At 35.7% G+C, this 17026-nt stretch overlaps 1 protein-coding gene across 6 annotated transcripts in view; it reads left to right on the top strand.

The window, feature by feature from the left end:
* ACBD6 (acyl-CoA binding domain containing 6) overlaps positions 1–17026 on the top strand; it is a 236353-nt gene that overhangs the window by 95065 nt on the left and 124262 nt on the right. For 5 of the 6 annotated variants that reach the window (XR_010117664.1, XR_010117663.1, XM_063627554.1 and 2 more), the window contains exon 6: positions 5633–5722. The exons of the other annotated variant lie outside the window; for it this stretch is intronic. Coding sequence is in view for 3 of the 5 variants with exons in the window: in XM_063627554.1 (XP_063483624.1) it covers positions 5633–5722 (90 nt within the window). In the remaining 2 variants the exon portion in view is untranslated. The remainder of the gene's footprint in view (positions 1–5632; positions 5723–17026) is intronic. 6 annotated transcript variants of the gene reach the window in all.

The raw sequence follows: 17026 nt of genomic DNA, 5'->3' as shown, positions 1-17026 counted from the left end.
TATCAAGATATAGAACATTGCTGTCACCCCAGAAAGTTTCCTCATGCCCCTTCCCAGCCACTGTTTTCTTTTAATCCCAAAAAGGTAACCACCGTTTTGATATTATTCTACCATAGATAAGTTCTGCTGGTTCTCGAACTTTATATATATGGGATTATACATATGTACTCCTCTGTGTAGGGCATCTTTCATTCAGCATAATGTTTTTGAGACTCATCCATATTGCTATAGTTCAGTACTTCCTTCTTTTATACTGCTGAATATGTTCCATCGTGTGAATATACTATTGTCTTATGATGGATTCCTGGGCTGTTTTCATGGCAACTTCCTATTATTACTGCTGTTAATTACCTCCTTTATAAAGGATGAAATAATACCTCCCTTTCATATTCCTTCACCCTGAAGTCACTGACATTATAGCTTAGTAAATTCTTATGAAGGGATTTTTTTTTTTTTTTCTTTTGAGACAGAGTGTCACTGTGTTGCCCAGGCTGGAGTACAGTGGCTCGATCACGGCTCACTGCAGACATGACTTCACGGGCTTAAGTGATTCTCCTGTTGAGCTGAGCCTCCTGAGTAGCTGGGACTACAGAAGTGTGCCACCATGCCCAGCTAATTTTTTGTAGAGACAGGATTTCGCCATGTTCCCCAGGCTAGTCTCGTACTTGCCCGCTTTGGCCTTCCAAAATGCTGGGACTATGGGCAGGAGCCACTGCACCCAGCCACATTTTTTAAAGTAGTGTATTCAAAATCTTTCTCAATTTCCTGACAAATAAGCAACATCATTTTTCCCTACCCTAGATCTTTGCCAGTGAAAGAGATCGAGATCCAGTAGTTGCTGATTTTAAGTGTGTATCACACATACTGGTGTGTGATTTTCTTTTTAATGCTCGTAAGTAAATTATCCCACAAGGAGTCATTGGCATCCATGCTAGGTATATCTTGAGATGTTAGACTATCTTTCAATCTTATTCCTAAGTTTTTGAAACAAGATTGTCATTTCACTATGGACAGGGAAGTGAAAGAAGGAGGCGTTGTGTAATTTCTGGTGATCGCAGGTAGGGGAGTTCTCACTATGGCCAGCTGCTACAGTAGTAACAGCAAAAGGTAGAAGACAGTACAGAGGAGATGGGGACATTACAGGTTGTTGGTAGTTGAAGTCAATCTCTATTACAATTATAAATTGATATCTAATTTTTTTGCAGAGAGAAATTCAGATCTACCTGTTTGCAGTATTTCATTTGCTAATTAGACAGTACCATACCATATACTATATGTGTTTGATAGAATGACAGAAGGACAACTCTTACAAATTTAAATATACCAACTTTGCCATGTTTTTATCTATTATATGTGTGGTATACATACTTTGTATTTGATCTCAAAATCCCATAAGAACATCAAGACTCATTTTATAATAGAATCTCCTTCTTTCCCTCCTCTCCCCTCCCCATTTTTTTTTTTTTTTTTGGACAGAATTTTGCTCTGTTGCCCATGCTGGAGTACAGTGGCATGATCTCATCTCACTGCAACCTCCACCTCCCAGGTTCAGGCGATTCTCCTGCCTTCACCCTCCCAAGTAGCTGAGATTACAGGCGCACACACCAGCACACCCCACTAATTTTTTGTATTTCTAATAGAGACAGGGTTTCACCATGTTGGCCAGGCTTGTCGTGAACTCCTGACCTCAGGTGATCTGCCCTCCTCGGACTCCCAAAGTGCTGGGATTACAGATGTGAGCCACTGCGCCTGGCCAGAATTTCTACTCTTTTTTTAAATTTTGTGATACTGAGGAGAAAAGTCTAATTTTAAAAAAATTCTACATGGTTTAAGGACGAGTTACTAAGGAAATCAGAGAAGCATTTCATATATTAAGATGTGCTCTCTGTATTTTCCAGAAGGTATGAAAGTAATACCACTTAATAGGTTAGCTGCTACCCTGTGCTTTCAAAGCACTTTAAAGTCATTCATCTGTCTGAGATAGGACAGTGTTAGCACCCTTGGTTAATAGATGAGAACTCTTTTTCTCCCTGCCTCTTACTGTATTTGAGTTCCAGAATTTATTCAGAGCTCTCCAGTGTTTGTGGTCTTCTGGTGGCCTAACAAAGGTTCCTTTTAATAATGGCTCTCCCCCACCGATCTCCTGAATACTTCTGGGATATTTTTCCAGAGGAGTTTTAAAAATTAGAAACAAAGAATTGTCACTTATTTTGGTAGCAATAAAAATAAATTTAACTTGAAAATGTATAAGAGATTATATCACTCATGGAAAAAGATAAAACAATTATATAGACAAATAGGTAAAATAGTTCATAAATTTAGATAAAGTCTTAGAAGATATAGTTTTAATGCACACCTAATTCATGGTTTTCCTTCTGGAGGAGAGATTATGGAATTCTTTACCTAAAATAGTTTAATAATTGCATTGGTCTAGATGTGTTTGTGGTTAACAAAGAGAAAGGAAAGAAACCACAGGTGTTTATTTCCTGATTTTATCATAATTAATTATAAGGATAGCATCTCTGCAGATTACTGGTTATGTTAGTGAGTAAATAATAATCTTAAATTAGAGCATGTTTTTAGGAATTTTATAATTTGAAGAAGTAAAAGGTATCACAGACACCTCATTTTGCTGGGTTTTGTTCATTTAAATATAGAGCATCTTGAAGGTTAAAATTCCAAAGCCTGACTTGTTTTGTCTGTGTTTATTTACAAGTATGTTTAATCCTACTCTTGTTTTTGAGCTTTTTAATACTGCATGGAATATTAATCATTAGGTGGTCTTAATGTAGATATCTTCAGTGCCTCTACAGAAAGTCATTGTCAGAGAATTCATTCTAATTCAAGGTTAATTAGTGTACCATTAAAATAATGTGTTACAAGAATTAATTGCATTGCAGGTCAGAAAATGTGTTAAAAAGTATGGCGTAAATGTCTGAGAGCACATCATCCTTCTTAAAACATTGCTATACATGTGCCCCGCTTCTGGAAAATATATCCAAAGTGAAAATCACTATGGAGGTCCAGTCATAGGTGTTTCCCCTAAAGTAAATTTTTGGCACCACATGAAGAATTTAAAATATGGGAAATTTAAAATATAACTCCCATTAACAGTAAAATGTGTTGCTTGTCAGCTTTACCATTGAAACAGCTAAGGATTTATATTTTAGCTTTAGTTGATATAACCCTACTGGGTCAAACCTAAGGAAAATTCAGGAACGTGGTTGAGAGATAGAAATTATGTATACATCTTATGGTAAAAGTACAGGACATATTATGTTGTCCTACTTAACTATTACGTAGTTTTTGTAAGTACCCTATGTAAATATATCACACATCATCTTAACTATGTAGTAACTCTTGTCAATAGTTTAACCTAATAGCCATAAAATGCACACTTACAATTAGAACTAAAAATGATAGACTTTGAAGTTTTGTCTGATTCTTTTAATGTATTAATAAATGCTGTGAAACAATAACATGGACCTATAGAATATTTTATTCATTAGTATTTATTCAGAGTCTCATTAAAATATCTAATTGTTCATATGGAGGATTTCTGAATTAGAGCCCTAGTAACAGCAGGTCACATTAGAGCTACAAAAATTTTAACATAGGAAACTGCTCTAGTACTCAACAATACATTTTCACCTGGACTTTTAGAATTGTCTGCACTAAAAAATAACTCGTGGCTGGGCATGGTGGCTCACGCCTGTAATCCCAGCACTTTGGGAGGCCAAGGCGGGCTGATCCCAAGGTCAGGAGTTCGAGACCAGCCTGGCCAACATGGTGAAACCCCGTCTCTACTAAAAAGAAATACAAAAATTAGCTGGGCATGGTGGCGGGTCCCTGTAATCCCAGCTATTTGGGAGGCTGAGGCAGAACTGCTTGAAACCGGAAGGCGGAGGTTGCAGTAAGCGGAGATCCCACCACTGCACTCCAGCCTGGGCAAAAGAGCGAAACTTCGTCTCTAAATAAATAAATAAAATAAAATAAAATAAAATATAACTCCTAGTGGGCTCTGAACAAGGCGAAATAAAATTTTTTTTTTATTTTGATACTACAATAAATTGTGAATGAATTGTCCACACTTTTTCTCTGCTTTCCTCCCTCTTAGGATTTTGTGTAAGCCTATTAAAAAACAGATATTCACAGGTAAATAAAAGTAAAGCAAATGAAAGCAAAAGAAGACAATTTGTAGGGAAGAAGTTTTCCTAATTTGTTTTTTGTTTAAAGAATAGATCCTAGTTTAATTAGTTGAACTAATAGGTATGTGAAGAGAGTCTGAATGATAAAAAGAATGTAGGCAGTTTTAGAAAAGCCGTTTCTTGAAAGGTGCTTTTTACTTTAAATCCTTGCCCTAGCTTATATCTATTTAAATCTTTTCTAAAATGACATAAAGTAGGGATTTCAACTTAATGTGGAAAAACACTCCATTCTTTATAAATGACAACATCATCACCATCCTCAGAAAGTAGTAAGCCATGCATCACTCATTTATTCAGAAAAGCCCTTAGCTTTTGCGGTTTTGTTTATTCTTTTGAACCAAGTAGGCTTTTTTTTTCATTAACTAAAACAAGATTTTCTGGCAGTAGAGAATAGAAATAACACATGTAATAGTAACTGTGAGTCTTTGGTAGACAAGTGTTAAAATTAATATTTCATATTTAGTACTTTATCTCCTAATATTTAATCATCCATTCTCTTTTACAAGTGGCTTTCACAGTCAACTGTTTGATGATAGACACTAATAGATCGTACTAGTGTTTTTGAGGTAATTCAGAGTGTAAACTTGCAATAGTAAGGAGAAATGCTTATTTTCAAACTGGTTAAATAATCTTTTTAAGGAATAAACTTGAGGAAATTTAGTTATAGTACATTTAGATTATGATTTCTACCTAGGTTTAAGTGCTTGCTTTTTTATTCTTATGATTTCTTTCCAGAAAAAAAAGAAGAAATGGACATAATATTTAAGAAAACTATACTTTATAAAGTACAGTTTACAAAACATTTTCTTATAGTTCATTTAGCAGGTATTATTCATATTATTGTTGTTATTACTATCATTATCTCCACTCTGTAAGCGAACTGATTGAGCTGAAAGCAGGCATTGGGCTAGTACAGACCCAGAAGTAGATATTGGGGCTTCCCATTGATTGTTTTCGTTGTTGTTGTTGTTGTTTTTGAGATGGAGTTTTGCTCTGTCACCCAGGCTGGAGTGCAGTGGTACAATCTCGGCCCACTGCAACCTCCGCCTCCCGAGTTCAAGTGATTCTCCTGCCTCAGCCTCCCAAGTAGCTGGGATTACAAGCACCCATCACCATGCCTGGCTAATTTTTGTATTTTTAGCAGAGACAGGGTTTCACCGTGTTGACCAGGCTGGTCTCGAACTCTTGACCTCAAGTGATCCACCCGCCTCGGCCTTTCAAAGTGCTGGGATTACAGGCATGAGCCACCATGCCCTGCCCCATTGATTGTTTATTGCTTTTTCCATAGTGCATTTTTTATATCAATCATTCTTAGAATAATTAACCCATAATTTTAAATATTTCCTTGTCTTTCTTAAAACATTATATCTTTTACATGGCCCCACAACTGAGATAACAAATTCATTTATCTTCTGTGTTTTTAGGGTAGGGCTCTACTTCACTGGGCCTGTGATCGAGGACATAAGGAACTAGTCACAGTCTTGCTACAACATAGAGCTGACATTAACTGTCAGGTAAGAGTGATAAAGAAGAGCTTTTATTTTTTAAATTGAAATATAATTCACATAACATAAAATTTACCAGATTAACTCTTTTGAAATGTGCAATTCAGTGGCGTTTAGTACATTTCACAATGTTGTGTAATCATTGCTGCTATATAGTTCTGTAATACGGTTGTCACCGCAAAAGAAAACCCTGTTCCCACTAAGCAGTCACTTTTTAAAATTTTTTTATTTCTCCCCTTGCCCCAGACCTTGGCAACCACTAATCTGCTTTCTGTTTCTATAGATTTGCCTATTCTGGATATTTTATATAAATGGGAATCATAAAATTTATGGTTGTGTTTGACTTCTTTTACTTAGCATAATGTTTTGAAGGTGTATCTATATTGTAACATGTAACAATACCTCATTCCTTTTTATGGCTGAATTTTTTGGATATCCCACATGTTGTTTATCCATTAATCAATTGATGGGCAGTTTGGGTTGTTTCTGTCTTTTGGCAGTTGTGAGTAATGCCACTGTGAAATTTGTGTACTTTTATTTTTGTTTGAATACGTGTTGTCAGTTCTTTTGGTTGTAGACATAGGAGTGGAATTACTGGGTTATATGGTAATTTGATGTTTAAGTTTTTGAGCAACGGACAAACTGTTTTCCATAGGAGCTACACCATTTTTCATGCCCAGCAGCTATGTATGATGCTTCCAGTTTCACCACATCCTCACCAATACTTGTTATATTTGCTTTTTAAAAAATAACTATCTTAGTGGGTATGAAGTGATATCTCATCATGATATAATTTTAATTTACATTTCCCTAATGACTAATGATATGGAGTATCTTTCCATATGCTTGTTGACTATTTGCATATGTTTTTTGGAGAAATGTCTGTTTAAGTCTTTGCCCATTTTAAAGTGATTTGTCTTTTTGTTGTTGAGTTGTAGGAGTGCTTTGTATATTCTGAATACTAGACCCTTATCAGATACATGATTTGCAAGTGTCTTCTCCCTTTTTGTCTGTTTTCTCTTTATTTTCTTGATAGTGTCTTTTGATGCACAGGTTGTAAATTTTGATGAACTCTAATTTATCATTTGTTTTCTCTTTTTTCGTTTTGCTTATGGTGTCATACTTTAGAAACCATTGCCAAATCCAGGGTCATTAAAATTTACCCCTTTCCAGAACCTAAGGTTTTGGTTTTCTTTCTCTTTTTTATTGTGGTAAAATACTCATAACATAAAATTTACCATTTTAACCATTTTAAGTGTATAGTTATGTGACATTAAATACATTTATATTGTGTGTGCCCATTGCCACCACCCATCTACAGAACTTTTTTATCTCCCACAACTGAAACTCTAACCATTAAACACTAATTTCCCGTTCCTCCATTCCCTCAGCCCCTGGCAACTACCATTCTACTTTCTACTTCTGTGAATTTGACTACTCTGGGTACCTCATATAAGTGGAATCATACAATATTTGTCCCTTTTTGACTGGCTTATTTCACTCAGCATAACATCATCAAGGTTCATCCATGTGGTTGCATGTGTCAAAATTTCCTTCCCTTTTAAAGCCGAATATTATTTGTATGTATTGACCATACTTTGTTTATTCCAATATCTATGGCACTTGGTTTGCTTTTACCTTTTGGCGATTATGAATAAGGATGCTGTGAACATGGGTGTACAAATGTCTGTTCAAGTCCTTGCTTTCACTTCTTTTGAGTATATACCCTAGAAATAGAATTGCTGGATCATATGATAATTCTACGTTTAAGTTTTTGAGGAATTGCCATATTATTTCCCACAGTAGCTGCACCATTTTACATTCTCACCAGTAATACACAGATATTCGAATTTCTCCACATCCTTGTCCACACTTGTTATTTTCTGTGTTTTTGACAATAGACATCCTAATGACTGATTTGGGTGCCTTTTATTTCATTTTCTTGCCTAATTGCTCCAGCTGGGTCTTTCAGTACTAGGTTGAATAGAAGTGGTAACATAGGCATCTTTGTCTTTTTACACTTAAGTTCTGGAAAAAGCTAAAAATGAAAATAAAATCACACAACACTGGTGTTACCATAAATCATGGTAATATCATCATTAAATTTGACTACCAAATCTTCTGGCCTTTATCTTCAGAATACCTCCTATTTCACTGAGAAAGTAGAATAAATGTTTATCACCAACCCAGATGTCAGCCAGTAGCTCCAGACACACATATCTCTTCTTTGATATCCCTCAGACACTTCAAAAGCACAATATCTAACACTAAAACACCAGCATCCCTCAACAGCCCACCCTTCCCCACCCGCTACTCACCATAATTGGCACCATCATCCAACCAGTTCCCAGGAGAATGTATCATAATTTAGTTAACTAGAACCATATAAATGGACCGTAACAATTTATACTTCGACCAGCAATGTGTGAGAGAATTCCTGTTTCTCTAGCCATGCCAAATAGTTCATCATAACGCTTTTTGTTCTCTGCCTGTTTGATGAATGATGAATGGTATATCATATTTTTAATATAGCTTTTCCTCAGTTTCCCATTGTATTGATGATATTTTTCTCCTTACAGGAACTTTTTATATAGTAGGGAAAATTGCACTTTCTTTGTGATATAGTCGTTAAAATTTTACCCCACATTTTCTTCTAGTACTTTCATTATTTCATGGTTTTTATCAACTCATCTATAATTGATATATGTATCCTATGTATGTAATAGGAATTTTACTTTTGTCCAGATGGTGCCAACTTTATTTTTGTCCAGATGACTAGCCAGTTCCAGTAATGTTTATTGAATAATTGGTATCTTTTCTATAGCAATTTGAACTGTCTTATCATAGTCTCAATTCTTTTATGTATTTCAGTCTATCCTGGGGGCTTGTTCTTCCATTCCATTGCTCTGGTTTTCTGTTCATATATTTGTGCTACACTGTTTTAAGTATTATATCTTCAAAATATATTTTTAAATCTGGTTGGGCAAATTCCTTTGCTACTCATTCAAAATACTTTCTATTTTTGCTTATTTATTTTTCTGTGTAAATTTCAAAGTCATTTTTTCAACATCCAACTTTCCCCAACCACTATTACCACTAAATTAAAACAACAAGCAAAAAAAAAAAAAAAAAAAAAACTGGCCAGATGTGATGTGGCTCATGCCTGTAATCCTAGCACTTTAGGGGGCTGAGTCAGGAGGATCACTTGAGGCCAGGAGTTTGAGACCAGCCTGGGCAACATAGTGAGACGCCATCTCCACAAATTTTTTTTTTTAAATTAGATTCAGTGGTGGGTGCCTGTAGTCCTAACTACTCTGGAGGCTGAGGTGGGAGGATCACTGGAGCCCAGGAGTTTGAGGTTACAGTGAACTATGATTGTGCCACTGCATTCCATCCTGGGTGACAGAGCACAAGACCCTATCTCTAAAAAACAACAAAACAATTTTTTTAACCAAACACATTGTTTGGAGGTATTGTATATGGAAATTTCTCCAAGTTAGGCATTGCCTGGGGTTTTTGCCTTGCGGATTTCTTACGTTCTATTTGTTTGGATAGTGTGAGACAAACAATCCAAAAACTATAGGTAGCTTTATAGAACATTCTCTACTAAACACTAAGCTTTAATGCAAAGTAAAAGTTCCATGTAGGTTTTTAGGACGGATCTGTTAGAATTATATGCCTGGCACAGTGTTTTCCTTTGTATTCACATGACCATTGTGTGTAGCCACCAGCTTTGATTCTGTTTTGACAGTCATAATCTATACAATCTAACTTTAGTTAATGGGATGCTTTTGGCTTTTCCAGTTTGAGTTGCTAACATGCTTCGAAGTCAGAGGGCTTCTGGAGATTAGCGCTCAGAATAACTCTTTTGCTTGTAATATCTTCTTTGGTTTTGTTATTGAAAACGCTTTTCAAATATAGACAATACAAACATAATAAATGGAAGGAAATGTTCATCTCCCTCATGACTCAATATTTCTTAAACTACATTATTATTGACTGGCCTATTGGTTGCCAGAAAGGAAAATCAATTTTATTAGAAGTATTTGCTTGGCCACAGATCTTGGTACTAACTCAGCACAGACAGTCTGATGTTATCAACTATCTGAAGACTAATTTTTACCATTAGTCTGAAACGAAGCAGTAATTAGAGATATGTCAAAGTCTGCTCTGTGTTTTCCTGTCATTTTTTACCCTTCAGTCTATCTCATACACTTTTTTTGTACTGCGGCTTCTATGTTGTGTGACTGTGATGGAATTGAAACTTGAAATTTTATTTCTAAGAAAGATGCTGTATAGATTTCATTTGTTATCTGACAGTATTATGGATACAGTTTTGTCTCTTCCACTGCTTGGTATTGATTTTTAGTTCCACTCTGGAAGTTAGGTTCTTACCACATTTGGGATTAGGATATGGCTTACATACACACACACACACACACACACACACACACCCTTCTCTGACTTCTTGAGTAACTGATTTTTCAAGCCCTGAAGAAAGATTAAAAGTACCCTCCAAAGCACATTAAAAGGTATTTGAATGCTGAACATTTATTGGTAGGAGGAGTAGGAGCATCTGTGGTGTATGTGTCAGTACTGTGTACTGGTGTTATGCAGTTTAAAAGAAAAACATTTTGTTTAAGTGGTACAGAAATGTATAAAGGCTTTATGATGTATAAATTGTATAAGCTTACGGTCTATAGACTAGCCCTGTGCCCTCTCAGTGAATACCTTGTGCCTGTCTGTGTCTTATAAAAGATTTCAAAAACATGAGAAAAGTATAAAGCAATAAATAAAACTATCTGTAATCCCATTACATAGTGCGTATCTGTGTGGGGAGGGGTGGGGTGGGTAGGATATAACAAGTATTTAGTGTTTACTATGCATCAGGATTTTTATATGCATTCTCTTTTAGTCATTGCATCAATCCCATAATGTGCATATATTATGCTCTACATTTTACTGGTGAAGAAACAGGAGCTTAAAGACGTTATAGAGCTAGTGAAGGCCAAAGCCTAGATTTGAATATTCTAACTCCAAAGCCCAAGCTCTTAACCTCTTCACTGTAAAATTTGTATGTATTTCATTTTCATCTTTATTTTTTTCTACTTACATGTATATATTTTAAAGCTATTTAGTATAATATTGTACATAAAGTTTTTTCTTCATTATTTAAAATTATTAAGTCTAAAATAAATTCAGTGAGGTAAATGTACAGCACATTAAGGATACAGCACAGTGCATTTCACATACATATAGATATACACACACACATCTATACACACATACCCTTGTGTAACTACCACCTATTTCAAATTAGAACATTCCTGGAACTTCTAGAAAATTTGTTCCCTAAAGTTACTTCCTGTTAATATCCATCCTTCACTTCCACCCTGAGGTGACTATTATTCTGAACTTCTGTGACCCCTAATTAGTTCTAACTCTTCTTAAAATTCAAATATTTGGAATAATAAAGTATATATACTTTTGGATTAAGCTTATGTTCAACATAACATTTGTGAGAGTCATTCATGTTACATGTATCAATTGTTCCCTTATTGCTGTATAACATTTCATTGTGTGTATATACCACAATTTTATCTGTTCTGTTGATGCACATTTAAGTGTCTTTTTTTTCCTTCAGTGTCTGGCTATTATGAATAAAGGGACTGTGAGCTTTCTTGAACGTAGACATGCACACATGCATTTTCATTCCTCTTAGGTATATACCTAGGAGTAGAATTGCTGGGTCATAGCATAACTCTATGTTTAACCTTTTGAGGATCTGCCTGTTGTTTTTCAAAGAGATTGCACCATTTTATATTCTCAGCAGCGATGTATGAGAGTTCTAGTTTCTCCACATCCTTGCCAATACTTGTTATCATCTATCTTTTTGATTATAGCCATCCTAAAGTATGGGAAGTAGCATCTCACTGTGGTTTTGATTTTCATTGCCTTGATGGTTAGTGATGTTGAGCATCTTTTCATGTACTCATTGGTCATTTGTGTATGTTCGTTGTGGAAATTTCTATTCAGATTTTGTGCTCATTTTAAAAATTGTGTTATTTGTCTCTTTATTATGAGTTATAAGAGTTATATGTTTTGGATACAAGTCCCTTTTCAGATGTATGATTTGCAGATACTTCAGTTCATTGAATTGTCTTTTTACTTGCTTGATAGTGTCCTTTAAAACATAAAAGTTTTAAATTTTTATGGTCTTATTTATTTTTTGTTTTGTTGTTTGTGGTTTTAAGAAATCATTGCCTAATCAAAGATCATGATGATTAAGCCTTTTTCTTCTAAGAATTTTATAGTGTTATCTCTTACATTGAAGTCTTCTGATTATTTTGAGTTAATTGGGTAGAGCGTGAAGTAGGGGTCTAATTTCATTCTTTTACATATGGATATCCAGTTGTTTCACCACCATTACTGAAAAGACTGTTCTTTCCCGCGTTAAGTCATTGTAGCACTCTTGTCAAAAATAAATTTGTTTATAAATATGAGGGTTTATTTCTAGATTCTTAATTTTATTCCATTGATCAATATGTCTTTCCTTATGTTAATACCATACAGTCTTGATTACTATGGCTTTGTAGTAAGTTTTGAAATTGAGAAGTATGATTCTTCCACCTTTTTTCAAGGTTGTTTTGGCTATTCTGGGCCCTGTGAATTTCCGCGTGAATTTTAGGATCAGTTTGTTCATTTTTGCCAGAAAGGCAGTGAACATTTTAATAAGAACTGCATTGAATCTATAGTTCAGCTTGGGGAATAGTACCATATTAAAATATTAAGTCCATGAATACATGATGCCTTCCCATTTATTTAGGTCTTATTTAATTTCTTTCAGTGATGTTTTATAGTTTTCAGTGTACAAGTCTTGCACTTCTTTTGTTAACTTTATTACTAAATATTTTACGTTTTTAATGTTATAAATGAAATTGTTTTCTTCATTTCCTTTTCCGATTGTTCATTTTTAATGTATAGAGATACAATTAATTTTTGGCCAGGCATGATGGGTCACACCTGTAATCCCAGCACTTTGGAAGGCCAAGGCAGGAGGATCACTTGAGGCCAGGAGTTTGAGACTGGCCTGGGCAACATAGTGACTCTGTGTTGCTACAAAAATTAAAAAAAAAAAATTGATCTGTGTTTATTGATCTGTATCCTGCATTCTTTCTGAATACTTCTATTAGTTCTGACAGTTTGTTAGTGGATTCCTTATAATTTTTATATACAAGATTATATCATTTGCAAATAGAGATAGTTGTTAGCTGCATAAAACCAGATGGGAAATACTCCTTTATTCTCTGAAAGAGTGCATTTAAGATTAGTATTAACTATTCTTTAATGCTCAGATAAGGGGTCTTCAGTTCCGGATAAGACTTATTTCTGCCTGTTCTTCCTATTCAGTTCAGATTTAAAACCCTGGACATACACAGCAAATAAACATAAGAAGACTAAAGGGTTAGAAGAAGAGAACTGACTGACTAGGGACCTCAAGAATTGAGAAATGACACTGTGGTGATTTCTCTGGGTTTTCTTTTTGTTTCTTTATAAGCTGAAGTGGGTTCTGGAGAAGCCCACAACCCAGAAATACCAATGGGTGCAGATAAGAAAAGCCTGTTATCTCTTGCCAAAGGACAGGAAAAGGGGCAATCTAACAGAACAGAACTTTTCAACAATACCCACCCTACCCCAGCCAAATACATGGAGGTAGAATATGTCACCCCCTTGCTTGGAGGCTGAAAGGGAAGCCTACACATCCCTTGGCTGGTGGTAGCAAGCAGTGCTTCTCTTCCCCATCAAGGTGTTATCAACAGATGCTGAATGAGAACCTTGGGCTTTCAGTTCCTGCCCAGTGGTAGCAGGGAGTGATTTCCTTTCCTCACCAGGGTGGTGCCAGAAGAGGCCAAATGGGAAGCCTAGACTTTCATCTCCTGCCCAGAGATAGCAGATGGTACTCCCCTTCTGTCATAAGTGTGGTGTCAGTGGAGACCAAGTGGTAAGCTTGAATATCCATCACCTCCCACCCTGGAATTAAAGGCAATAATAAGGTAGTACTTCTCCCCTTCCCAAATAGGGAGTGATGGTGTGAAGGAGAATTTGAGAGAGGAGGGAGCTAGAGAAAGAGATGCTTTAAACTTGTATGTAGAGTCCTGGAAAGATCCCAGAGTGGCTCATACATTATACTGACCAAAATTAACATGACAGAAGGGTTGAGAACTGAACTACAGTGTGGAATAGTGCCTACATTTTCACATTGACCTCTAAGTAGCACACAAGCAAGGCAGACCCAAATAGTACTGTAAGGGCTCTGAAAATGAAATTATTATTGGAACTACGACTCCTAAAAGTAGATCAGCACCTGCACAAGAAACCCAAATAGAGAAACTGTCTGCTAAACTAGAAGATTTAAATAGAATACAGATTCGCATACTCAAAATTGAAAATTACTCATCATACCAAGAACCTGGGAAATCACAACTCGAATGGTAACAGGAGGTCAACATACGCCAAACAGTGAGATGTTGAAATTATCTGACAAAGATTTTAGAGCAGTCATCATAAAAATGTTTCAATGAGTAGTTACAAACATTCTTGAAACAAATGGAAAAAAACAGAAAATCTCAGCAAAGGAATAGGAGATCTAAAAAGGAACTAAATAGAAATTGTAGAATTGCAAATATAATAGCTGAAATAAAAATTCACTAGATGCAGTCAATACTAGATGGAAATGATAAAAAGATCAGTGAACTTAAAGATAAAGCAATAGAAAGTATATAATTTGAACAACAGAGAGAAGAAGATGGAAAAGAAATTAACAGAGCCTCCAGGACTGTGGGACAATTGTAAAAGATCTAACTTTTTTTGTCATCAGAGTGCTAGAAGGAGAGGAGAAAGAGTGTGGAACTACAAAAAATATTCAGAGTTACTGGCTGAAAACTTCCCAAATTTGATAAAAGGCATAAACCTATAGATTTAAGAAGCTGAGAGAACCACAGACAGATATACCTGACAAAATCCACAGCAAGACACATTAAAATCAAGCTTTGGAAAATCAATGAGAAAAAAACAACAACAACATTGACAGCAGTTAGAAGGAAAAAGTACATTGCAGATGCTTCTTGATTTATGGGCTTACATCCTGATAAACCCATCATAAGTTGAAAATATCATAATTTGAAAATGCACTTAATACACCTAACCTATCTCATAGTTTAGCTACTGAATGCGTTTTTTGTGTTTTGTTTTTTGTTTTTTGTTTTTTGTTTTTTTTTTGAGACAGCGTCTAGCTCTGTCGCCCAGGCTGGAGTGCAGTGGTGCAATCTTGGCTCACTGCAACGTCTGCCTCTTGGGTTCAAGCAATTCTCCAGCCTCAGCCTCTAGATTAGCTGGGGCTACAGGTACACACCACCGTGCCCAGCTAATTTTTGCATTTTTAGTAGAGACGGGGTTTCACCATGTTGGCCAGGCTGGCCTCGAACTTCCGACCTCAAGTGGTCCACCTGCCTTGGCCTCCCAAAGTGCTGGGATTACAGGCATGAGCCATTGCGCCCAGCCTTTTTTATCCTTTTACTTGTACCCTATGTGTATGTGTTAGTCTACTTGGTCTGCTGTAACAAAATACACAGACCAAATAGCATAAACAACAGACATTTATTCCCACAGTTCTGGAGGTTCTAAATCAAAGATAAAGGTGCCAACAGGGTTGGTTTCTGGTGAGGCCTCTCAACTTGGCTTGTAGATAGCTACCATCTTGCTGTGTCCTCACGGGCCTTTCCTCTGTGCTTATATGTGGAGAGATCTGTAGTGTCTCTCTCTCTTCTTGTAAGGGCACCAGCCCTATCACGTTAAGGCCCCACCTTTATAACCTAATTTGACCTTAATTAGCTCTTTAAAGGCCCTATTTCTAAATATAGTCATATTGAGGGTTAGGGCTTCAACATAGGAATTGGGTATGGGGGAGACAATTTAGTCCATAACACTGTATCTTTATATTTAAGGCATGTCTCTTATAAACAGTGTGTAGTTGGGTTTTGGTCTTTATCTAGTATGATAATCTTTGTCTTTTAATTGCAGTGTTTAATTCATTTACATTTAATGTAATTACTGGTATGGTTTTGTTTAAGTCTACCAGCTTGCTATTTGTTTTCTGTTTGTCCCATCTGCTCTGTTTCTTTATTTTTTCTTTCCTGACTTCTTTTGTGTTTATAAGTATTTTGTTGCATGTATAGAATGTGTAATGATCAAGTCAGGGTATTTGGGGTATCCATAACCTGGAGAACATTTCAGATTCTCTCTTCTAACTGCTTTGAAATATACAATGCATTGTTGCTAACTGTAGTAACCCTACGCTGCTATGAAACATTATACCTTCTATCTAACTGTATGTTTATACCTATTGATCAACCTCTTTTCATCACTACCTCCCACCAGCACACCTTTTCCAGCCTCTGGTATCAATCCTTCTACCCACTACATTCATGAGATCAACTTTTTTAGCTCCTACATATGAACGAGAACATGTAAAATTCGTCTTTCTATGTCTGGCTTATTTCACTTGACATAAGGGCCTCCAGTTCTATCCACATTGCTGCAAATGTCGTGATTTCATTCTTTTTCATAGCTGACTAGTATTCCATTGTATATGCATACCACATTTTCTTTATCCATTCATCTGTAGATGGACACTTCAGTTGATTCCATGTCTTTGGTATTGTGAATAGTGCTACAGTGAACATCAAAGTGCAGGTGTACCTTTGATACACTTATTTCTTTTCCTTTCGATAAATACCCCGTAGTGGGATTGCTGAAATGTATGTTAGTTCTGTTTTTAGTTTTTTATGAAATCTTCATACTGTTGCCCCATAGTGGCTGTACTAAGTTACATTCTCACTAACCATGTATAAGAGTTTTTCTCTGCATCCTTGCCAGCATCTGTTAATTTTTAATCTTTTAATAATAACCATTCTAACTGGGATAAGATGGTATCTTGTGGTCTTGATTTACATTTCCCTGATGATTAGTGATGTTAAGCATTTCTTTCATGTAACTGTTAGCTATTTGTTTGTCTACTTTTGAGAAATGTCTATTCATATCCTTTGCTCATTTTTTAATAGGATTATTATTTTTTAACTATTGAATGGTTTGAGTTTCTTGTATATTCTGGATATTAGTCCCTTGTCAGATAATTTGCAGATATTTTCTCACATTCTACGGGTTGACTCTTTACTCTTTTGATTGTTTGCAGTGCAGAAGCTTTGTAGTTTAATATAGTCTCATTTAGCTATTTTTGTTTTTTTTTTTTAATCT

The sequence above is a fragment of the Symphalangus syndactylus genome, chromosome 12 (assembly GCF_028878055.3).
Source record: "Symphalangus syndactylus isolate Jambi chromosome 12, NHGRI_mSymSyn1-v2.1_pri, whole genome shotgun sequence".
Classification (NCBI taxonomy): Eukaryota; Metazoa; Chordata; class Mammalia; order Primates; family Hylobatidae; genus Symphalangus; species Symphalangus syndactylus.
This window is presented reverse-complemented; position numbering and strand designations above follow the sequence as displayed.